The 24,649-nt window shown below is 40.6% G+C and overlaps 1 protein-coding gene across 1 annotated transcript in view; it reads left to right on the top strand.

Moving 5' to 3' along the window:
* The window catches only part of IFFO2 (intermediate filament family orphan 2), a 51,900-nt gene that overhangs the window by 15,818 nt on the left and 11,433 nt on the right, over positions 1 to 24,649 (top strand). The window contains exons 2-5 of the mRNA XM_054009536.1: positions 17,507 to 17,567; positions 18,381 to 18,476; positions 20,962 to 21,102; positions 23,052 to 23,194. Of these exons, the coding sequence (XP_053865511.1) occupies positions 17,507 to 17,567; positions 18,381 to 18,476; positions 20,962 to 21,102; positions 23,052 to 23,194 (441 nt within the window). The remainder of the gene's footprint in view (positions 1 to 17,506; positions 17,568 to 18,380; positions 18,477 to 20,961; positions 21,103 to 23,051; positions 23,195 to 24,649) is intronic.

The following is a 24,649-nucleotide window of genomic DNA, read 5'->3' as shown; positions in this document are numbered from 1 at the left end:
GATCTTTGAAAGTTTAACTCCCATGGACAAGTTGAGAGCTTAGAATGATTTTCCTTGAAATTCAACAAACTTTAAAAAGCATAAGTATTCTTAGGGCAGGTCATTAGTTTAATTCTAGTCTAGGCTGATAGGAGCTGAAAATCTTATCTGATTGTGGCTGCTGAAAGACTCTTTCCTAGTGGGTATCTGCATAATGATGGAATTGTAGATGTTCAAGTCACAACTGGCATTGTTTGTTAATCTTACTACCCCTAAGGCAGTGGTTCCCAAACTGGGGGGTTCACGAAATGTTACAGGGGGTTCTCGGGGGGAAAAATTCCCTAATGTCCCTGTCCCTAGGGACCCCGGCACGGGGCCAGCAGCCTGGAGCCCCTGGACTTCCAAGAGCTAAGCAGATCAAAACAAGCATATCTATCACACTGAGGAGATTTAAACTTCAAGACTCCTTATAAGAAATGGAAAGGGAGGTGGATATTTTTTGCTTTTTAAAATTAAATAGGCAGCTAGTATTGTTTTTAAAATTATTATGAAGAACAAGTTTAAGCTTTGTTGTAATGTGCGTTGTTTGCCTGGACTGCTCAAGACCTGAATACTTGTGTAGGAGGAACTCTTTGAGTTGGCTTCTTAAATATCTTCATGCTGTTTCACATCTGATACTCCTTGATGAAACATATGAGCCTTGTCTTATAACAGGTTTATTCAAAGTGATACAAGCTACGAAAGTGAGATCTTGGAAGAGTGTTGCCGTTTTCATAATGTAATAAAAATACAGTAATGATAAATAAAAATAGTGTGTAATAAGCATGTCATAAAAACAAATTTTATATTTCCAAGATCACTGCTGTTATAATGTATACTCAGGTAAAGGAGAAAATCCCTGGAAATATTCGTTTTTAGGAGGGGGTTCGCGAGACTTGACATTTTAGTGAAAAGGGTTCACAGGCTGTAAAAGTTTGGGAACCACTGCCCTAAAGTAGTACTTGAGCCACAGAAGCTCATGCGATTTCTTACTTCTGAACGGTTCCTGGAGGACTATGGTGACCCTCCCCCCTGGAGTTGCATACAGGTCTGTCGCATTTAACATGCGCGATTTCAACTTTACGCGATCGGCAAAAACAAAAACAAAAAAGAGAAAAACGGTTTTAATACTATACCTGTAGTGCGGGCGATTTCGCCCGCCATTGAACTCAATGGGGTTTTGGCTATACGCGGTTTTCGCTTTACGCGCTAACCGCGGAACGGAACCCCCGCGTAAGATGAGACAGACCTGTACAGTCCGTGGCCTACATTGATACATTAACCATTCATAAACTTAATACAGTATGGTCCCCAAAGATATTGCATGGGATTGGAATATCTGTTACAATTGCATCTTCTGTTTGTTTGGTCACTGATAAACTGAGCATGCAAATATTCACTGTTGGTAACTCATGTAAGCATCTTAATTTTTATTCACTTCTAATTTTGTTTAAATATTTCAGAAAATGTAAAAATGTGCTGTTTTTTCCTGCTCTATTCTATTAAGCCGTAGCCCATAGTTTTTCCAGCAATGATGAGGGTACCAGAGATGAGCTGTCAAAGTGAATCACGTGGCATTACCAGGGCACCATGATAATAGCATACGGTATTCCACAGTACATACTAATCGAGCAAAAACCCTGAGGAGTCCTTGTGACACCTTAGAGACTAACAAATTTATTTGGGCATAAGCTTTCATGGGCTAAAACCCACTTCATCAGATGCATGGAGTGGAAAATACAGTAGCAGCTTCCTTTCTGCCTATGCTGGGCCTCTAAAGGCTTGTTTCAAGTGACCTTTTCAGTGTAGGAGGTCTTAATTCAGAAATTCTCACACATTAACACTTGCAGGCATATTATTTCCATATGTTGGATGCTCCAAGGGATTTCAGATGTTGGGTGTTCATCTGCACGAATACTAACTGCAAAATAGTTTAGAAACACTGGGCTAAGTTTCTCATCTTTGACTAATATTAGAGGCCTGGAAATTGACCGAGCAACATGCATGTGTTCCAAAACACTTCACTTCTGCTCCTCAGTTTCTCCAAATACATAATGTTTGTACATGCACAGTGTGATATCTATCAGAATATTTAAATTTGATATTAATTCTATTTATTACAATAGGATTATATTGATAGTTTGTCTCGATCACTCGGATTTAACTTCCTTCTTTTCCTTCCCAGCAAATGAAGCTGAACCAGTTTAGTATAAAGGTACTTAATTATATTGTTCAGAGGTATGTTTGTCCCCAGAGGCCTTGCAGTCCTTATCTAGATAAACATCCGGGGTGGCGTCACCATTCTGCTCAGAAAGAAAGATTTGAGTGCAGATGACACTTCACCCTCTCCCCCCCCCCCCCGTTCTTTGCAAGTGATGTAACTTTACAAATAAACATAAAAATGCATTTATTTGAGGTCTTTAATGTCTATTTTATTTTTACCTCTCATTTAAGTTGTATAGCACCTGTTGTGTTACTTCTGAGACTTTCCCATTTGAAATAATGGCCAAGCCAGTCCATTTAATAAACAGCAGTCCTGTATCTATGTAGTCTTGTACTACCACTCCAAGGCCAAATTATTGGAAACTCTCTCTCAATTGACGTACTGACATACTGAAATATTTCTAAAGCAGCCAGCTGATGGCCAAGTAGGAAAATGTATTTTGTTACACATTATATTAAAAGCAGCTGGGTTAGCAGGCAAAATTTATCTTAGTGTTGCTTATGCAAGAAAGCACTCTAAAACATGAGTTAAATATTGAACATGAATCCTGCATGTTTACAGTAACTTAATCTTCTGCTTTTCAGATAGATTACCAATTACAAACAATTATTTTGGCTCATTTTAATCTCCAGTTATGACCGTTACAATGCTATAGGAACAATGTAACATGTATTTTTGCCCCAGATATATGATAAAAGCCTTGATGGTAATTGTTTTATGTAGGGCTCAGAGGGTATAATAGGCAGTTCATTACACATTTCAGTTTGAAAATGAACATTTTTGGAATGAGAACTTGCCATATAATGAACTTGTAGGAAAGAGAACAGGTTGCTACTTAATTACTAGACCATTTGGGTCAGATGGAGATGACATTTATCTCAATGCACCAAGTTAATCCACCTCAGACCAGATTAACTTGAAGCTGAAAAAGGTACTCTTGCGCTTTCAGGTTATTCGGGATGAACATGGATGATGGCCTATCAACCTAATTACAGGGACCATGATTTATACTGTTGATGTTGACTGGCTGAGCTCTTTCCCTGGTGAGGGTTACAAATGGCTTCAATTTCCTGTTGGCAGCATTGAATTCACTACAGTAGCAGAATTAGGAAAGTGGAAGGGAGGCAACCCCTAGCGCAGGGGTAGGCAACCTATGGGCACGCGAGCTGATTTTCAATGGCATTCACACTGCTCGGGTCCTGGCCACCAGTCCGGGGGGCTCTGCATTTTAATTTTAAATGAAGCTTCTTAAACATTTTAAAGAGTGAAGGTTACAACACTCATTGCACTTGGGTCCTGATCATATTCTAAAAGTAGGCCATGTAATCTGTTCCCTTCCCTCCCCACCCCCACCCCCGATTATAGAATGGAGTGCTCCTAACCTTCTCCCTTCTCCCCCCCCCACCCCCCCAATAAACAACAAAAAACACCCTTTTCCAGCTCAAGTTATTTGGATGTTGCTTCCTCTTATTTCCCTAAGAAGGTTAACAAACCCATCTGGATCGATGGTCTGCTCTGGTATTGAAACTAGTATGCTCCCATAGCACATAAATAAACCTGATGAGACTGACTTATATTGTCAATCCACTTTTTCTGTGACTGTCAGGAAGGGTCTTTTATGTCTGAAAGAAACCAGCCAACAGGTCACTATTCACTCAAACTTGAGAGACTTCAGTACTATTAGTACTGCTAATAATTCCAGCCTGTCCCTTTAATGTGCAGGCTGTCAGCGTTACTATTGTGTGCTGAGAAGTAAATAGAGCATCTTACAGAAAGTAATATCCAGCTATATTACAGAAAAAGGTTTTGGGTGCACAGATCTGCAATGTCTTGCATTGCATTAGCAGGCATAAGAGTAGGTGGGGTAGAGGAAATCACATGTAGCTAATAATTTATGACTACTGTACTTAAACATTCATAGTTATCAGTGATATAGTTTCAGTACCCACAGTTGGACAGTGTCTTATCACGAGGATTTACACTTTATTAATCAAAACTCTTATTGTACTGACACGAAACAAATAATTTTCATATGAACAGCACAATTGTTTAGGTGTGGAGAGGAATTACTTTAGAAAAAATTGCCATAGATATTTTTAAAATAGAGGCCCTCCTCCATATTCCGCTGCACTAGTCAATCTCAGACATAACTACATTGAAATGAACAGATGTCACAGCATTGCATATAACATTTGGTTAAGTGCTATATACAGAGACCTCTTGCCATCTGGCCTACTCAAAACAAGGGTTGGTGTCTTGGCTTCCCACTGATTTGAGACATGTACATATATTCCTTAGAATACTTAAAATGAACTCACCTAGCTTTGTCTCCATTCAGCTACAGAGAATCTTGTGAAATGGTAGGAAGAGGGGGAAAGGAAAGAAATTCAGTACTCTGAGTAGCTTTCCCAGACCTGAAGAAGAACTCTGTGTAAGCTCGAAAGCTTGTCTCTTTTACCAACAGAAGTTGATTCAATAAAAGATATTACTTCACCTCCCTTCTTTCTCTAATACACCAGTAAATGAGTCTAGTAAAATCTACTTGCAGAGGTTCTGTGCTCATTCCTATAGAATAATTAAGAACCATTATTCCCAATACATAAGTTATAAAATTTTGAGAAAATAAGTTTTCCCTGAGAACAAGAGTTTGCTTTGGTAGTTGAGGCATTTACAGTCATGATCTGAATGCAAGTTGACATAGAATCCCTGAACTAAGTACAGTAACTCCTCACTTAAAGTCGTCCCGGTTAAAATTGTTTCATTGTTGATCAATTAGGGAACATACTCGTTTAAAGTTGTGCAATGCTCCCTTCTAGCATCGTTTGGCAGCCGCCTGCTTTGTCTACTGCTTGCAGGGAGAGCAGCCTGTTGCAGCTAGCTGGTAGGGGCTTGGAACCAGGGTGGACTGGCAGCCCCCCTGAGTTCCTTGTGCAGCATCTGCCTGCAGTTCAGCTGTCCCTCCCTCCCCCCCCCCCCCCCCCGCTGCCATGTGCTGCTCCTGCCCTTTGCCTTGGAGCTGCTCCCTGAGACTCCTGCTTGCTGTGCTGGGGGGGGGGGGGGAAGGAAGAGGTGGGGCTAATGTCAGGGTGTCGTCCTCCCCCTGCTCCTGCACCCCACCTACCCCATCTTCCATAGAGCAGGGGGACACACCAGGGCTCAGGACGGAGGGAGCTTGCAGCAGCTGTGGTCTCAGCAAGCTGATCTAATTAACAAGGCAGTTTACTTAAAGGGGAAATGTGCATATCTCCCTCCATTCCTGCTGCCTTGTAGAGTGAGAGAGTTAACCCTTGAGGGCTCAGCCAATTGCTAGTTCATCATTTAGCAGTCAGGGTTGGCACCAGCGAAGGAAGCAGGTGCCTGGGGCGGCCAATAGAAAGGGGCAGCAGTCCATCCGTTGTTGGGGCGGCACATCCGGGTCTTTGGCAGCAATTCGGTGGCGGGTCCCTCGCTCCCTCTCTTCCTCTTCAGTGGCAGCTCAATGATTTTTTTGTTTTGTTTTATTTTTTCTTTGCCTCTTGGGGTGGCAAAAAAGCTGGAGCTGGCCCTGTTAGCAGTAAGGGAAATATCCCACCCTCTGACTCCTCCACCTCAACCAAGCTTCACAATCATCATCACTGTGTATCAGTATTAAATTGTTTGTTTAAAACTTGTACTCTGTGTGTGTGTGTGTGTGTGTATGTGTGTGTGTGTATGTGTATATATATATATATATATATATATATATATATATATATATATATATAATGTATCTATCTAGATAGATAGATAGTCTTTTGTCTGGTGGAAAAAAAATTCCCTGGAACCTAACCCCCTCATTTACTTTAATTCTCATGGGGAAATTGGATTCACTTAACATTGTTTCGCTTCAAGTCGCATTTTTCAGGAACATAACTACAACGTTAAGTGAGGAGTTACTGTAGTTAGAAAATAAAGGAGACTAGGATCTGTGAATTTGGTCTCTTGCTAAAACTAGAGGCCAGCAATATAGACTGCTTGATGGCTTCATAAGTTATCCATTACTACAGTATGGTCCTCAGCCAACATAAGGGATTGATTTCATGACCTTCATTCTAGATCGCACTATTGTTTCAAATTAAATTGCTGTTGCTTTTGTCTCCTGCTGAGAGAATCTATTATAGATGCTAACAATCATGAATTTGTTGATAAATTAAGACTTTTCAGTTTTCTCAGCTGACTTTGTCACGAAGCTGAATATAACTTGTCTTATTTCATTTGATATCAGTCTTAAACTTGAACAATGCAAACTCCTTTTCAGCAAGTTGTCTCTCCACTGCTTTTTCTTTAAAAAATTGTCAAAAAGATTGCTGAGACCCTATAGCACATACAACAAACAGGCTATCCTACGTTGTACCAAAAAGCCTTCTTGAGTAAGCCGTTACATTTTAAATGACTGGATTCACTTCCCTCTTGTACTGGAAGAATCCAGGTTTGTTTCTGTATGGGAAGAGGGACAGATCATCCTTGATGTTACTTCATTGGATTTCCATAAAGTTCCTTTGTTTTCATACCTGAATATCTTTGTTACACCTATTAAAGCTATTGGAAAGAGCATATCATGCATGAGACATTCATGTAGTTTAAAATAGCTTGAAATAATTTTAATTAGTTATGAACCTTACACATAAGCCATTGATGGGTGTTTTTTGCTTGTTAAAAGCAGCAATATTTTATTTTAAAGAATGCACCCGAGACTTTCGCTTCTATGTGACATTAAAGCTCTGATAACCTTTGTGACATTGCACTCCATATGCTTTATGGAAGTATGCTTATGAATATGATGTAACTGGAATATGCTTTATGCAAAAGGTCTCTTGTAAGGTATAACAAAGGTGTTAAACTACTGAATATGTTCTTCCTATTTGTATGCATGTATCATTCTTGTATCTGAAGCTAGAAATATGAAGTATAACACAAAGGTCCTATTATAATTATGCGAAGCGTGGGCCATTAATGGTGGTTTAGAATCTTGATGGCTCCCATTGACTAAGACAATTGGTTGTAAATTGTTTGTGTGGGCCAACCCAGGAAGAATGGAGACTAGGTGGTCTTACAGTGACATGTGACCATGTCACATGATACTGGAATCCATCTTAAATCTGCAAAAAGAACAGGAGTACTTACTTTGTTCTGTCTGTTACTTGAAACCACTTAAATCCTACTTTTTATACTTAATAAGATCACTTTTGTTTATTAATAAACGCAGAGTAAGGGATTAATACCTGGGGGAGTAAACAGCTGTGCATATCTCTCTATCAGTGTTATAGAGAGCAGACAATTTATGAATTCACCCTGTATAAGCTTTATACAGAGTAAAATGGATTTATTTGGGGTTTGGAACCCATTGGGAACTGGGTGTCTGGGTGCCGGAGATAGGTAACCTGCTGAGCTGTTTGCAGTTAAGTTTGCAGCTTTGGGAGCATAGACCAGACCCCGGGTCTGTGTTGCAGCAGGCTAGCATGTCTGGCTCAACAAGGCAGGGTTCTGGATTCCCAAGCTGGCAGGGAAAAGGGGCTCAAAGGTAATTTCAGCACATCAGGTGACAGTACCAAGGGGGTCACTGTGACCAAACCCGTTACAACCTTATGCTAGGGTTCTTCTCAGGAACAAACTGCTGGCAGAAGCAAAACCTGACAGCTTCACTGGAAGACATTTTTATTTTAGTTCCAATAGCAGGGTTTGAAAACATTTTTCCGCAAGTTTAATCACAATACATATTTGCACAAAGTTTTACAAAGTAGTAAGTTATCTTTAACAGCTCACTTCCAAGGAATTCCTGCTGTTCAAAGGTCTGCATTCTAGTATAAACAGAGCACATGTCTCAAACATGCTTTTATATTGGTCTTTATTAGGTGTTTTGTTTTTTTTTTTTTACCATAGTAAACTCTTACCACACATCCGTTTCTTATCTACTGAGCTTAGTCCACAGCAGCTCTCTAGACTCATTGTGTGTTAAAACAAGGCCAGACGATTTCTAAAACGTGATCGACTGAGAAATTGCATGCTTAATATGGAGAAAATAAGTATTGGCAATAAAGGCTAACATTTCCCCCAAAATAGGATGTTGCTCACATGGGAACAAAATGCAGAGGGCTCTGGTCTGTTCTGAGTTGCTCTGATTTGCTACAACCTCCTGTGCAGTCTTTGGATGGAGAGCACCAATGCATATTTAGTGCTGCATGTCCAAACTGAATATGGACTAGTAAAATTGACCTAAACTAAAGAAGTATCAACAGCCACTGGTGAATGTGGGCAAAGGGAAATGGGTCCTGAATGAGCAAAGGAATCTTTTAATGATTGCTTCCCATTTAGAAAAGGTATATCTGCGTTTGTACCAAAACACATTTACTGGGCTGCAGCTCTGAGGATATTGATTAATCTGTTTCTTTTCAACACAGAAACCAATTGACACATGAATGCTGGCCACAATAGTCTTATGTTTTGGGAATATGTTGTTGAGATGACCAATACCTTGGCTAACAGGTTTCTGTTATTTGGGTGGGAAGAATGCAATTGAGAAGTAGCAAGCCACGGATCACTTCATTCAAGAATGCTGTGCTGTTATGTTAGAGGCAGGCTTCATGGAATCAGACATTCAAATAAAACTGGCTCCATGTAAAATGTATTAATCAGCATTTAATTTGTATTTCAGTAAGAAACCAGGGCTCTTGGGCCCGAAATTGATCTCTTTGAGATAAATCTGAAGAATCCCTATACAGTACAAAAGAACCTCATTAATGCTCACCTAGCTTGTTCACAAATCCCAGCTCTTGTCCCACATCCCAACATAATCGGAATACTGACTGTGCTCAGTGCTGTACAGAACACAGAATGGGTCAGTTTCCTGTCCTGAGGGTCTTACAATATAAGTAGGGGTTTAATAACAGAGACAGCACTCTGAGGTGTAATATTACTAGACAATCTTATTTTAACAGAATACATAACAAAAGACTTAGTGTGGCTTTGTAAACAACAAATACTTTGTTTTGTTTTGACAAAATGCGTCTTTTGTTGCAACATCCTTAAGTCCTCAATATTGTTTGACTTGCTAATTCAGACTTATCTGCAATGTATGTCCCTAGTCACTGCACTGAATTGGTGGGATTCTGGTATTCATTTTAGACACAGGTTCTTTTCCTGACCTGCCTACAAATATGGGGTTCAGTATGGGGCAGGATTTGTGTTATAAGGGAACTAGGATGCTGCAAACTCTTAAGGGAAGGGGGGAGAAAGGATTTATACACTTCCACGTTAGACAATTTGACCAAGAGATCTTGATCTTTCCACTTGCTAAAGTACATTCTCCTCATAAGCAGGGGCATCCTCTATCAGAAGTAGTATCATCAATGTCTTTCTCTGACCAAACATGAGATTTGAAACTAGATTCTTTGTATGGCAGCATAGGTGCTACTCCTGGGGCAATATGCCAATTAGAATGAAATCAGTGCATCATAACCACAATTATCTAGATATTGCCATCATGGTTTATATCACTGGATAGATGTGGGGAGACTAGATTAATGGGCATGTTACTACAGACCCAAACATGAGATTACTATGAGTAATCTCAAACAATTAAATTGGTTGGGCTTGAACATGCAAAACATCAAATCTCATGCCAACATTAGTGAATGGTGGGGCACGCCCTGCCCATCAGAGTACACCTAAACAAAATATGGGCGTCAAAAGGCGTCAAACCACAAAAGAACAAGTGATGTTGCCACAAGAGAGCAAAAAACGTGTGTCTAACCCGTGATTGCAGAACACAAGCCCTTTTGGGCAACACCTAAGGTATAATTAACTGAGCCTGGCATAGAATGCACATATTTTCCCATCTTTGTCCTTGCATGTAGGGCACATCACAGAGAACGCATCTTAGATGCTTCACATACAAAGGATGAGCAGTACTAGGTGTGTCTCGCATGCCTAAATGAAATATTGACATCTTTGAGTCTTAGGTTTTTTTTCTGTCTTTTTGTATGCTTCCTGTCCTGTGAAATGGTTTGACACTTAAACACTTAAGTTAGGGTTAACCGGCTTTTGCAGCCAGTATTTTCATTGGTAGCATATTGATAGTGTTCAGGTGAACTCTCGTGCTTCGAAGAGATGTTCTTTTGTGTGATCCCATGTACCATGACAACTAGAAAGCATAGCAATAATCAAGCTCAAGCAAGCCTCTCGTGTGGTACCCCATAGAGATGGAAAGACGGAGGGAAAACCTCAACAGTACCATACAAAGAGTTTCTTTTGTCTTCACGACATCTACAGCAGTGTTTCTTTGCTACATTTTTTCATACCTAAGGAATATTTGTTTCTTTGAAATTCTTTTGACAAAATAGGAATCCTCATTTAATGGTGTAAGAGGAGTACTTATCTTTTTTGGTGGTTAAGGAGTTGATGATGTGGTTCAGACATAACTTTTGGCTTATCAACATGCTGAGCTCTTTTGACAATCTGGCTCTAAATGGCAATTTCCCCCACCACTCAGAATCCTACCTAAACTTTAAATGCTCATACTGGTAAAGAGATGGTGCAAAATCATGTTGTTCAGCCTTCGTGATCCAGGGAGCTGGTTTAGTTGTGAATTGTCTGTCGATAAGAATTCAGTATGGATGTCTCAGTTGAGTTCCAATGGAAGTTATGAGTAGTGGAAGCTTAGAGAAATTTACACCTGGGTACTATCAAATTTCCATGTAATCTCCACCCATTTTCTTTTGAATAGCAGCTCATCTAAGTGTTGATCTCTTGTGCACTGTTCCATGTTCTAAGGAAATGTGGGGGCTTGAAATGTGACTCAGGCTATGACTACACTGGCGCTTTATAGCACTGCAACTTTCTTGCTCAGGGGTGTGAAAAAACACCCCCCTGAGCGCAGTAAGTTCCAGCGCTGTAAAGCACCAGTGTAAACAGTGCCCCAGCGCTGAGAGCCGCTGTAAGCTAATCCCCTCGGGGAGGTGGAGTACCTGCAGCGCTGGCGCCGCGACCACACTCGCACTCCAAAGCGCTGCCGTGGGAGCGCTCCCACCGCGGCGCTTTGGAGTTTCGAGTGTAGCCAAGCCCTCAGCTGTACTATAAAAGCAGAGTTAGTCCTTGCAAGGCTATTCAGCATCCTTCTATCTTGTTAGTTCAATGTCTCATGCTCTAGCTACTTCCTCTCTTAAAAGGTACACAGTTCTTCCCTTTGTGCCAAGCTATGTAAAATACTCATTCCTAATCACATGATTGCAGAGGCAGTTTGAGGCCTGAAACTGCAGTGATTGAATACATTTGGAATGTAATGTTGCATCTGGAAAAAGGGAAATGTTTCCTTAGTTTTATCTTGACTGGCCTTTCATGTTCTAATAACTATAATATAAGCCTGTAAATCTGTGACTTTAGAAGGTAGTCATAACATTAAATGTCTGCCCTCAGTAGGGAGGAGGGGAAGAGTATAGTCCGTGCTGAAATTGCCCTTTCTGAATTTTATTTTTAAAAACAATCCTAGTAACCTCGATGTAGGCTAGCAATAGCCTTTTCTCAATCTGTACATTCAGGTTGGCAATATCTGCCTCTCCAGCTCTGAAAGCTACTTTGGCTGCAGCTGGAAATCGTAGGAATTGATGTTTGAGCTCAGAAATAGCTATATCTGAGGCTAGTAGAAGCAGCTGTCTAGTTAATATCCTGCAGCACAAATATGAGGACTGCTGTTTTCAGCCTGGTAGCCTGGACAGTCACTTCCCTTCTGTGTGTTATTGGTCTGGTAGTTCCTGTCACCTCTGTTCCTTCAGAGCAGCAAACATCACTGCTTCAATGGGAAGAGCTGATCTGGTTTCCCACTACAGTCCTGCCAGGAAACTACAGGCTCTCGTTTATGCTGCAGGGGTGATGCTGATTAAGCAGGCTGGCTTTCTCTCTCTCTCTCCTTGGAGGAGAAGGAAGGAAGCAACATATGTGTTGAAGTGCTACAGAAGCATCTTCCTGGGTCTCTCACAGCAGCACCACTTCCATGCCGAGCCTATCAGGTTGCTTAGAAGCAGAGGATTTTTAAGGGCATCTGAAACATGCTGTGGTTGACTTGCAGTTCAGCTCTTGTGTTGGAAGAGAAATTGAGTGGGCAGAAATTGGCTAGCCTAAAATTCTGTAGTACTGCTTAGTACATGTTTCATATGTCTGTGCCAATGCACAGTAGTTAGCACCTTCCCAAGGGTATGCTGTCTTTTTCTTTGCTTATTGCAATACTCGAATGTACAGTAGCAGCAATTGCCCAAGGCCCTTTAAAATATTTGTGTTACTGCAAATACAGGATGATAGTGTCAAAAAACAATCTATTATCTAATTTGCTTGGAAGCATTAAGAGAAGATTTAATCTTCAATTCAATCCTCAATCCTCATTCTTCTCTCCCCACTCCTTCCATTTTTCTCCCTCTTCCCCCCCAAAAAAGTCTCCAGAGGTTTGTGTTAAGAGTGGTGGGGAAGATTGATTTTTTTGTTTTGTTTTTTGTATGTTTTTTTTTTTCCTCCAGCTGTCAACTCGGTGACTTCATTTTTCCAGGTGTTACATGAGGCTAGTCAGCCAGGCAGTAGGGAATGCATTCTGAAACTCAGAATAAGTTGACTTTATTGATCAGTGATATATGATGGGGACCCTGATTTATTATCAGTCTAATGACAGGTTTCAGAGTAGCAGCCATGTTAGTCTGTATCCGCAAAAAGAACAGGAGTACTTGTGGCACCTTAGAGACTAATAAATTTATTAGAGCATAAGCTTCCGTGGACTACAGCCCACTTCTTCGGTCCACGAAAGCTTATGCTCTAATAAATTTGTTAGTCTCTAAGGTGCCACAAGTACTCCTGTTCTTTTTATCAGTCTAATGTAATTCCTGGCCTCCTTTCAGAAGAAAACTTAACTTTAGATAAAAATTACCACCATATTTAAAAGGCCCAGATTTGTTTCCATTGGAGAAATGGATAAATATATGCTGAGAACATAATTTTAATCTATTATTTAAAAGATGGCACCCTTCTTCCACTCTCCATAAAAATTCTTTGCTTTCTACTTAAAGGAACTGGGACTGTATGCTTCCTTTCTATGAAATGCAGTTAAATTATGGCATAAGGATGGAAAAACTAAACCAGTGGAACTGAATGGAATGATGGAAGTTAATGATGTTACCCTATAGGCTGTGCATAGATTCTGAATGATAATTTTGACAGTTTTCCAGAGTGACCGAAGTGTTCGGGATGGAAGCTGAAACATTTTGCTTGCTTTTGACTTACAACTAGTAAAAATATATGGCTGTAATATTTACTAAAAATAATTTCCCCGCAGAGCTATGCTATGTGTTTGGGCATGGATACAAAATGAGTTAAATCTCTTCACCTAAATATAATTAGTATTCAACATTTCAGCATTTAAGTAGTAAATTTCAGATCTCTCTTGAGACGGCGCACTGCAGTTTTCCTAATATCTAGTTACACTGTCTTGCATTCACAACTGACTGTGTGCTGGCTGGGTGCTGACTGTGTACATCCTCAATGTAGCAGAAGGGGACCATATTGCATGTAGTGAATTTAATATTAAGCAGTCACAGTCCAGAAGGTGAGATGACCAAATGAGGTTTGAAAAATAAGGATGCTACTTGCACATGTGACTAGCAGCCTTAATGCAGATAGGACATTGGAAATGAAAGCTAAAATATTTGTGGCAAATACAAATTCCAGCCTAAATATTTGTTTGGCAGTAAATAATTGGCAGAGAAAAGACACGGGTAATGTCTTTCTGTACAACTTTAGCATTCACTTACATATTGGAGAGTTGATGGAATGCTACCATGCCAAGTATCTCTGCCCTGCAGTGGCAGGGGAAGAGTAAATGCGGTCAGCCTGTCATATTGTAATGCACTAGTGCAGGGCCTAGTCAATGCTGCTGCTACTGTATTAGGATATGATAAATTCAGGTGCCGCTGGTCATGGATTAAGACCGAGAATTGCAGCACACCCACAGCTGCCTTTGTTCTTCCCTGCTGAAATGATCCTTTGGCATTCAACTGTATTTGAAATGCAAACCTATTGCAGTCTGTGAAGGGGGGTGTTGGGGCTTATGATACAGTATGTGAATTTAGAATTGTTTAATGTGTCACAAATGTCCCATAAAATCCAGTCACTTTACCAGGTTTCTTTTGTAAACTTGAAAATATGGTGAAATTATTCCTATTGGAAGACTTAACACTGTGCTGGCAAGATTATGGAATTAACCCAGAAAATGCACTCTTCCCTCTCCTTTCAATGTTCTTAATCCTATCATTTTTGGATTAAAGTAAATATTTTTTGGGGGGAGACCTTCATATCCACGACTTGCATCTTCTAATTTAGCTGTAAAACTATTTGTCTGAGTGTGAACAAAAAAAATACCTTATTATAATTAGAGGTTATAGGAGTGCTTTTAATTGTCATTTGGTAGACTGTATTTACTGGATTAGTGCAAGCAGATTTCTTAATGGCAGTGATCAGTCATACTCTGTAACTAGGCTTTCAAATTCCCAGGCTCTGTCAGGGGATTTGTTGAGTGAAAGGTCTGCGCAGATTTTGTGACCTGTTGCATTCCAAAGGTTTACATAACGGAAACTTTCTGTTGTATGTTTAGCTGACTGAGTCAGTGGACCCTGGTTCCTTTTAACTGCTGGTGGCAGAAGCCAAGCTTCTGTTAAACTATAAAAAGAAGCTTTATTCTAAATGGGAGAATCCCTTGTTGCCTGATGAAGCTACTGTTTTTGGGCTCAATTGGCTTTAGTGAGCTGGGAATGCTTCAGACAGATTTTCCAGAGATAAAGCTTTGGCTTTTACTAAACTTGAGTGAATGAGTGTCCTGTAGGAATGTTTCTCTTAGAATAGTTGCCCAAGCTTGGCCTAAGAAAGGCGATAGACAACAATCTTGTACATGTTAAAATCCACTGAAGAAACCTTGTTGCCATCCTCTCCAGAATTGACCTTGCACAATTCTACAATACTTTGTTCGCCACATATAGCTTTCCATGTGTGAAGGGAAGATGACTGCCAGATATTTTCACACTAATCCAATGATGGATTCCTAATTCAACAATGTTAAACTAAAGTGTCAGTTATAAATTGCAGGATTAAATCTATTGCCGTACTTTGGCATATATTCTTAAAGGGGCACGGTCTTTAATAATTTTTTAAAAATGCCTTCATGTTTATAAATAGCACGTCAGATTAGGATGCATCATAGAGCATTTGAAAGTTTAGTAGGTACTCTGTTTAAATTCTTAATTAAAAAGGACTGTTCGAAGAGCTTAACGTAATAAAACTGATAAATTTTTTTTTTACTCATCTCTTTGATCGATGGAAATATAATCAGTGTTTAGTTAATTTCAATTCCTGGTTCTTCTAGTTAGTCCAGTGTTAGAGTCAGGGTTGCATATTTTGCAAGGAAGGCGTAGCAAATCATGCAGTGCTGCAGATATGCATTATGGGTTTTTGTGGAGAAGATGGGATTCGATTTCTGGACTGATGGGTAGTGGTCACTGATGGAGCAACTGTTTCTCCTGGCCTGTGTTCCTGTCAGTATTAGACCAGACTTCATTGTTGGCAACTTGGAAGAAAGAACGTAAAACCATGCAGTTAGGTCATGAAATCTTAAGACTTAAGAAAATTGGGGAGGATAATTGAATGGAATAGGAACACAATGTAGATGAGTGGCAAGGATAAATGAGAGAACCTGGAAATTCTGAGGGTAAGCCTATTGGTGGAGTACTTGCCACCAATACCATACTTCTGCTATATGATAAACATGGGAAAACTATTGGTGGCCATCAAGAATGATACAGGGGCTTAAAGGAGAATAATCTTAATCAAAAGAGATGGAAGATGAGGGGAAATCTTGGGAAAGAAATGAATGGCACATTTAAATCCAGAACACTCAAACGGGAGACAGGTGCTAAAAAGCTATCTAGCTATCTAGCTCAGTTCAGACCTCCTTTGGTTTATGGTGGACATCAGCTCAAAGGACAGTGAATATTAAGCTAGCACCAATAAACTTTTTAAAAAGAAATGAAACAGACCTACAAGATTTTCTTCAAAAAACTGCTAATGGAAAGGATTGGATCTGGGCCTGATGACTGACTTCTTGGCATCCTTCCTTTCTTCTATTTCAGTGGTTGTGCTCTATTTTTTCTTGCTGACCTCCCTTGCGTCTCATGTTTAATTATTTTTGTCAGACATGTCAGCAAACAGCAGTATTTTCAGACTTAGAACTGCTGCTTTTATTGAACAGGCCCGAAGTTTGACAGATCAGATCTATAAATGTACATGAAGAAATATTCATTTTGTATATATTTACACTCAATATCACTCATCCTAAATTGGTCCTATTCACTGGCATTCATGCCTATTTAAAATATTGGCTGGTAAGAGGTAGCTTAAGCAGCTTAGACTATTTTTGCCTAAATTGGTCCATGATTTTAGCATTTTCCACATGTGTAATGTTGTTAAACAGTCTTCGTCTCCTCTTCTCTCCTGATGGACCAAATACCCTGTTGTTGCTTACCAGCTCCCCATTTCCTGTGCTTGGGAACTAGAGGTGCACTGATGAGATGGAATGTGTAAAAATCATTCGGGACTGTTCTTCCTTAAGATGCAATGTTTTTAGAAATAGTGTGTGCCCTGCAATCTGAGACGGATGGAAAGTTTTACTCTCCCTTAATGCCATCCTGGTTCCCACTATGGTGGTGCCTCTTGCGTGTGACAGTAACAAGGCATATATGTCATGCATTCATACCGCATTCAAGGACCCCTTTGCAGGATAGATACTTTGTTTGGAACTGTACTTCTATGATACAACTGGAATAAATATAGGCATTTGAAGATATTGTCATGAAGAAGGCTTATAACTAGTCCCTGGAGTTTATAGGGCTAAATACCAGAAGTAGCAAATTTGCTGACTTGTCTAGATTTTCAACCTATTGCTGCTGCAGTGGCAGTGTCCCATTTTTATACATGTCCACATGCTACAGTCAAAGAATGAAAATAGTGTTAGCAGTGTTAATTAAACTCCAATTGCTACTTTGAAAATTGGCAGTTTGAGTATGTGTGCGCACATGTGGCTGAGACTAAGGGAAGTTTTCCACTTGACACCTACAATATCTAATCTTTTTTTTATTACAAGTGGTAAAATAAGATCTTTGTGGCTGGAATAAACTCAATCAGAAATGTTGATCTAATCTCTGTTTGCAAATCTTTTTTTTCTTTCAGATGGGAGGAGGAACTGGCAAAGCGAACGAGTCTGGAGTCTATGGTGGAAACCTTGCAAGAGGTGGGTTTTGAGTGGGATCTGGACTTTCCTAGTACTGACCACCATTCCTCCAACTCTTGAGCTAAAATACTTTATAGTATAGGTTTTTCCCCTTTAATCTGGTAATTTAAAATTAATATTTTGTCTGGATTAATTACTCTTTGATCCTAAGAGTCTTGATCCCTTGTAGTTATGGCAGCTGAATTACCTCATGCCGGATAGAGCTGTTAATATTTGAAACCTTAGGCTGCTTGATGCTGAATTTTATGACTGAAGCAGGAGGAGTGCCTTGATTCACCTAGTTCAATCTTCAAGCAATGCATCTTTATTCTTCAGTATATGCAATAAATGGGATGTTAATCCTGTATCCGTTCTTTTGCAGAAGGCAATCTCTTAACTTAATGACGGTAAAGGGTTGCTTCTTATGAGTGTTCAGCTACAGTAGTCCAAGCCATTAGCCTCTCATCATCATGAGAACCCTTCTTAATAGAACAAAACCAATCCCAGAATTGGGGTTCTCTTAACGTTGGAAGTTCCTAGTGTTCAGACTGAAGTAGGGGAAAATATGCTGATATGATGCAACCCCTGGACCACACGCCATCTAAATATTCTCCTCTCCTTCACTCCCACTATGCTCTTGGTTGAGCAGCAAGGTAGGCCAGTCCTGAAACTCACCCATGCTCCCTCCACCACTCGTATCTGTAGCGTAGCAGTGGGGCTATTGAGGTTGGGGCAGGTGGTACTGGCTACCGGCTATTTTCCACCACTGTGAAGCTTAGCAGTTAAGTAAATGCTTCCAGCTATTTAGCTCTTTCCTTATTTTCTCTCTCCTAGGAGGCTCAAGAGGCGGAAGCTGTCCAGGAAGAGTTAAATGAAAAGATCGAGCGGCTGAAAGCAGAGCTTGTTGTCTTTAAGGGTCTGATGAGTGATGTAAGTACCCTGGCAAACAGAGTGGCCCATCCCCACCTGCTTTTGTGAAATCTCTCTGTCATGCAAATGGCTTCATTCATAAAAAGGTTATGGTTTTAATGAGTGCTGCTTTGTAGTTAGTATTATGGCTGCCTTTATGATCTAATGCATCAGACAGATCACCCTCACTCCCCCCCACTCCCCCTGCTTCCTGTCTGGTCTGTGTAGAGATGCATTAAATTTGCTGCTTAGTCCATAACCCTGACTTCCCATTCCCTTCTCACCAGCTAGCAACGACCTCATTCAAATTTGCAGCCTTTGAAATGATGCATTGGAGAATCCAATGCTATTAGGGTAAAAGTTCAACCATTATGCAGCCATTGGTACTCTTATTATACAGGGTGCTTTTGATTTGAGTCGTACAAGCAGTTATTGTCAGAAAGGAAATCTAAAATGGCAGTCCCAATTCTACCTTTGTGAAAAGCTCTTATCGAGACTATCCCAGTTAATGTGTCATTGGTTCCAGGATATGGCTTTGTCTGCAGTGCTGCTGTCTCCTTTTAGAAAACTTATAAACTGTGTATATCTCTGGAGTTCTACCATTGTCCTCTTTGAGTCTATAATTTCCCCCAAAGCTGTGGGATCTGGTAATGTCATGACTGGCAGTTTTGAGAACTTTATCTTACAGTCTGGCTGTAGTCCTAGCATATTGTCTGACTGTCAGTGTGTAGGTCTAGTGTTCATAGATGAGAGGAAAATGCATAAGTAAGCTAAAAGAGCAGGATTTTAAGATTCACCTGGCTTCTCTTTTACTGAAGAGTTGCTGATGCCAGCAGTGTAGCTAGATCAATCAGGATGCATATCTAGTCTGTAATTTTATAAGAATTTTATTCCCCCCCCCCGCACCCCCAGTCTGATACAAATTTGCAGAACCTGTTCCCTGAAGTCGCATCCATTCTCTCAGGGCTGCTAGGCCTACTCCTAAAAAATTCAGCCATTCACTGGCCCCCTCTTTGGGTGGGTTCATCAAAAATAGAAATACTTGCTGGATTAAATACAGTCTGAAGGAGAGCAATTTAGAGAGACAATCTAGGTGAGGTAATATATTTTATTGGCCCAACTTCTGTTTGGAGTAAGCTTGTCTCTTTCACAGAGTTCTTCTTCAGGTCTGGGAAAGTTACTCAGAATGTGAGCTATTTTTTAGAGCTGCATCCTTCCCCTGTAATTTTCTACTGTGCATCCTGAGGGAGGTAGTGAATACAACATCCTGTTGTAGTTGAAGTACAAGTGCTTCCTCCAGCCTTTCTGAGCTCTGCAAGGTGGAGCTAAATAGAGTGGTAGAGAAGGCCACAAAGCTGTGTGGAAAGCCGTAACTGTTTTTGCATAATTACCCAATGATATTCAAGACAAAAAATGCCTAACTAAATGACTTGCAGGTTATATTTTTTGTCCTGTTGACAAACTGCACAGATATAAATACTCTTTATCAAAACTTTTGTCAAATGTTTTCATGTTCGTGTAGACATGTTTTTTTCTGAACACAAACATTTTGATTAAAAAAATCTTCTCTAGTCTACTTATGTTTCATGTGGAGAAAGATTACCCTGGATGGAGGACATTAAAAACAAAACAAACCTTTCTGATTTAGTTAGCAAAAGCATTTCCACGTGGAAAGTAGTGCTTACAGAGTAATACACGTCTCTGACTGGTGTTTTCCCAAATTCTATGTGAAAGTAGGCTATCATTTGCATTCAGGCCAGTCCTTCCCAACACAGCATAGGTTTTCTAGCACAGAAACTCTACAGTTATAAATGGAGAAAATCTCCTCAGTCAGGCAGCAACATTGCCAATGGGGAAGGAGGAGCAGCTACTTACAAATAATATATATGACTTCTGTCTAATGTGCAGCACGATATGATTCAGTGGCATACAGTTCTCTGCTGGGACAGAAGACAGATTAATGTGGGTATTAATTTTGCTCTGTACTAAACTCACATGGACGTCTATAGACTAGCCCTGTTTTAACTTTTTTGGTGATATATATGAAGTTGGTGCACAATTTTTTCAGAGCAGAATCTGGCTAACTTTTCTTTACAGTGAAGTGCTAACTTCCTATCTGAAGTGGGCAAAAATGATGAAGTATCATCAAATCCCCCATCTTGTTGTTTGCTTGATTAACAGGTTTAAGTCTTTTCCCCTCCATTTCATAGCTTCACTGAGTCCATAAGGGTTGACTTTTGCTGGGTTTAGGACTCTGTGCTGTGGGAATGAGTATCACAGTAGCTAGTGTTCATTCTCAAACACTTGTATTTGTTGGAATCAGATTTGAAAGTGTTAATTCCAGTAGTTGTCTAATCTAGACTATCCTTGTGCTGCCTTTCCCTGGAGAACAGGCTCAATGTGATATAAGAATGGTGTGCTCTGGGTTTATAGAGATACAGTGGGTATCTCTTCTCTCCTGAACTGTGTAACAATAGAAGATAATCCACTACTGTCCTTCCTGCAGCCCATGACAGACCTGGACACAAAGATCCAAGAAAAGGCCATGAAGGTGGACATGGACATCTGCCGTCGAATCGATATTACAGCTAAGCTGTGCGATGTAGCACAGCAGCGCAACTCTGAAGACGTTTCCAAGATATTCCAGGTGATTAGGCCCTGAATTTTCTGTAGGGCAGGACAAGATGGCAGTATGGGGGGAGGGGGGGGAAAGAGAGGGAATGTTAGGGAGTTTAGTTCAGGCTTAAACTTCATCCAATATTCTCAACTTCTTTTGAAATTTCTCCCCAGTAGACTTCTTTTCTTCCTGAATCTATCTCCAGTTGTAGCAATGATCCACATATTAAGACTTGAGAGTTGATAGAAAACCTTCCAAAGAGAGCTCAGAATGTTCTCTGAAAAATACTCTTAGTTTGGTGGTAGTTTACAAGTAACTGTACAAGAAAGCATCCTGGGATTCCATGTTCGTCTAAACAGTTCCATCAGATTTGCTCTCTTCACAAGTAAGAGGATTTTAACTTCATGCACTGTACTTGCATCCTGTGATCTCCAAGTTGAGCCCTTATTTTGGCTCATACACCATGATGAGAAATAAATAAATTCTGTGACTGATGGTTAGTTAACTACAATTACTCTGATATGTGAGGGTGAATAGAATACAGTTTACTTTCCCATAGCTATCTTGGCTGTGCAATACTAACGGGAAAAAGAGTAACTTATTTTGCTCCAAAAGTAGGCAGTGTTAGCTCAAAAAACAGAGCTATTGAGTGATCGAGTGCCTTTAGCACAGCCTCTTTTTTTTAAATCATAACTGCATTTTAAATTGATCACTGGCCCTTCCAACTTACCTCAACTTCCCTTTCTGTCTTCGAATAAATAGGTCTGACTTTTTAACTCTTTCTAGTACAGTAGCTACTTAGGGCTGCACTGTACAAACATTTTAAAAAAAAAAGTCCTTGCCCTTCTCTTGAGACTTTCACATGGATATGTGTTAAATGTGGTGAACAGTAAACTCTCCTCCATTCCAAATCAGCTTTTTACTATGTCTTATAAAATGCTTAGCTAAGGTAAACGTGAGTTTTCATTAGCTTTTTTGGGGGGGTAATCTGGACAGAAATTGATTCAAATTTCCTACTTGATGAGGGGAGAAAATTGCGGCTCTCCTGTGTTCATCAGTATTCCGCTCTAAAGAGAGATCTTGTCTTTTAACTTTGATAAGTGGTAAAACTGTGCTACTGCTCTAAACTGAATACACAGTTTTGATCAAGTATGCAGTGGTTAAAATCATCAGCACAAAGAGCAACACCGGTTCTGAATGGTTCAGTTAGCAATTAGTGAAAATTAAAGAGGAGATTTGGCATTTATTTTGTGCTTTAGATGTGTTCGAGACGACATCACACCATCTGTAAATTCTCATGACTATTTGTGCCGAAGTCCCACGGGACAAAAGAATGATCCTTCACTTTGCAGGGTTAGCTTTGGGGTCTCTTTGCACATCTATCAACTGCATTTATTTTGGGTTTGTTCAAATATTTTCACAGTTCAGTTCCCACATATCTCTTGTACGGTCAGAGTGATGACTAGCAATCTGTGCCTGTGATAGTGGGGTGGGAATAGCAAAGTAATCAAGATTATCTTTAAAAGAGTGTTGTGTACTTTCTGTGAGTGTTCATCTCTGAAAGCACCAGGCTTGTGATGGTAGTGGCAAGAGAGGGAGACTGTCATTGCTCTCAAGCCTGCTGCCTGGGCATTCTCGCCAGCTTATGCTTGGTTCCTGTATCGTTCTAGCCTTCGCATGCTCTTCTGTAGCCCATATAATGTTGCCGGCGAGTACATCCTGTATGTAGAGCTCTGGCAGTCTGCAGCTTGCTTTGCTCTGTGCCATTTTGAACTGCTTCCTTTTGCTCTACGTTCACCACTTCTTAACAGATGCGATTCCTGTCCTTAATGCGTGCAGTCACTCGTGCACCTGAATCACTGGGTACTGTTGAACCATTATCTTCCACCCAACCTAACACCTCTCCTTTCTTATCTCTGCATCCTTCGGTGCAGCACCTCAGTTGAACCTTCCAGTCACTGCCCTTCTCTCCGATTAAGGTGGCTTCCAAAAAGAAAGAACGCAAGCTAACATCGGACGATGACCTCTCTGAGCAGGATGGAGACAACAGCAGATTATCAGATGACGAAGTCAGCTGTTCTCTGAACATCACAGATGAAATGAAGCGAATGTTTAATCAGCTGTGAGTATTCTGTAGAGTATGATGTCTTTATTGTGGGACTTTCAGGTCAACTGAGATCCCAAATTCAGATGATTTTTGTTGTCGCAATCCAAGACCCCAGTGTGTTTCCACAAACTTTCTAAACCTGCAATAGAAATAGTTTTTCACCAAATATTCAGCATTAGTTGAACTCAGACTGCAGAATTTTGGTAGTGCATAAGATTCTCAGTGAAATTCAGATATAAACGAAAGTGTAACTGAACAGTTTATTTTCACTGTCCACACTGAGTAGAATGCAGAAGCAAATAGCAATAAATAGTGAAATTAGACTTCTAAACTTTTATTTAATAATCACCCTGCTTGTAGCTAATGTGTAGCATGCTCAAGAATGAAACTCTGCCCTTATTTATATGGTCTGGCATAAATGTTAGAGATTTCCAGAGCTGAGATTTTTTTCCCCCTGCATCTGCCTCTTTGTCTGACTGGAGTGTGAGAAGTAATTGTTTTTCCTTAACTTGTTTGCTAAAAGCTCAGTTCATGATATGAATACAGAATTTCTGCAGGAGGGTTTGGAATTAACTTTAGCCAGCCATCATGGCGATTCTGTCTAGGAACTCCAACACCAGAATACCTAGTTATGGATATTAAGGACACTAATGCTGGAACCGTTTTGCTCACGACTGGTGTGTTCTTGCGGATTAGAATTAGTAGGGCAAATTCCTGCTTTAACTCCTCCCCTTCCCCCCAAAGTTGAGGTGGTGGTAGCAGAGCTATAGCAGCCTATCAAAAACTCCAGAACCATCTTGCTGGTGGTGCAGGACAAGATAGTTCAGGAAGTCTGTGGGCTATGAGCTCTGCAGTGCTCCTCACTGCCTCTCCAGAGAAGATTGGCATGTGCTTCTCTAGCATCTGCCACCAACTGGGGCAAGCATGCTCTGGGGGCTTTGTCATGTACTCCCAGCGCCTCCCCCCTCCCTCCCCGCACCTCCTGATCAGCTGTTTTGTGGCGTGCAGGAGGCTCTGGGGGAGAGTGGGAGGAGCGAGAGCACTGCAGGCTGAGGGGAAGGGGTGGAGTGGGGGCAGGGCCTGTGGCAGAGCCAGGGGTTGAGCAGTGAGCACCCTCCGGCACATTGGAAAGTTGGCGCCTGTAGCTCCAGCCCCGGAGTCGGTGCCTATACAGGGAGCTGCATATTAACTTCTGAAGAGCCACATGTGGCTCCGGAGCCACAGGTTGGCCACCCCTGTACAAGATAGTAAATTTCATAATCTCTAGAGTTCAGGCTTGTTGCTTTCTGCCCTGGTTGGCTGCTACCAAAATAGTCACTATAATGCTTTTCAAGTCTTACATAATGGGAACTCCCTGAGCTGGAGAGCTGTTGGTGGCTCCCTTATTAATGCCACTCCAAACATGGACCTTAGGTGCTCACTATCATCTCCCCCGGCCCTCTTCTCCTTGTCAATATTCAGCCAACTGTA

The sequence above is a fragment of the Malaclemys terrapin genome, chromosome 19 (genome assembly GCF_027887155.1).
Source record: "Malaclemys terrapin pileata isolate rMalTer1 chromosome 19, rMalTer1.hap1, whole genome shotgun sequence".
NCBI lineage: Eukaryota > Metazoa > Chordata > Testudines > Emydidae > Malaclemys > Malaclemys terrapin.
The sequence above is the reverse complement of the archived record's forward strand: the minus strand, read 5'-3'. Positions and strand labels throughout refer to the sequence as shown.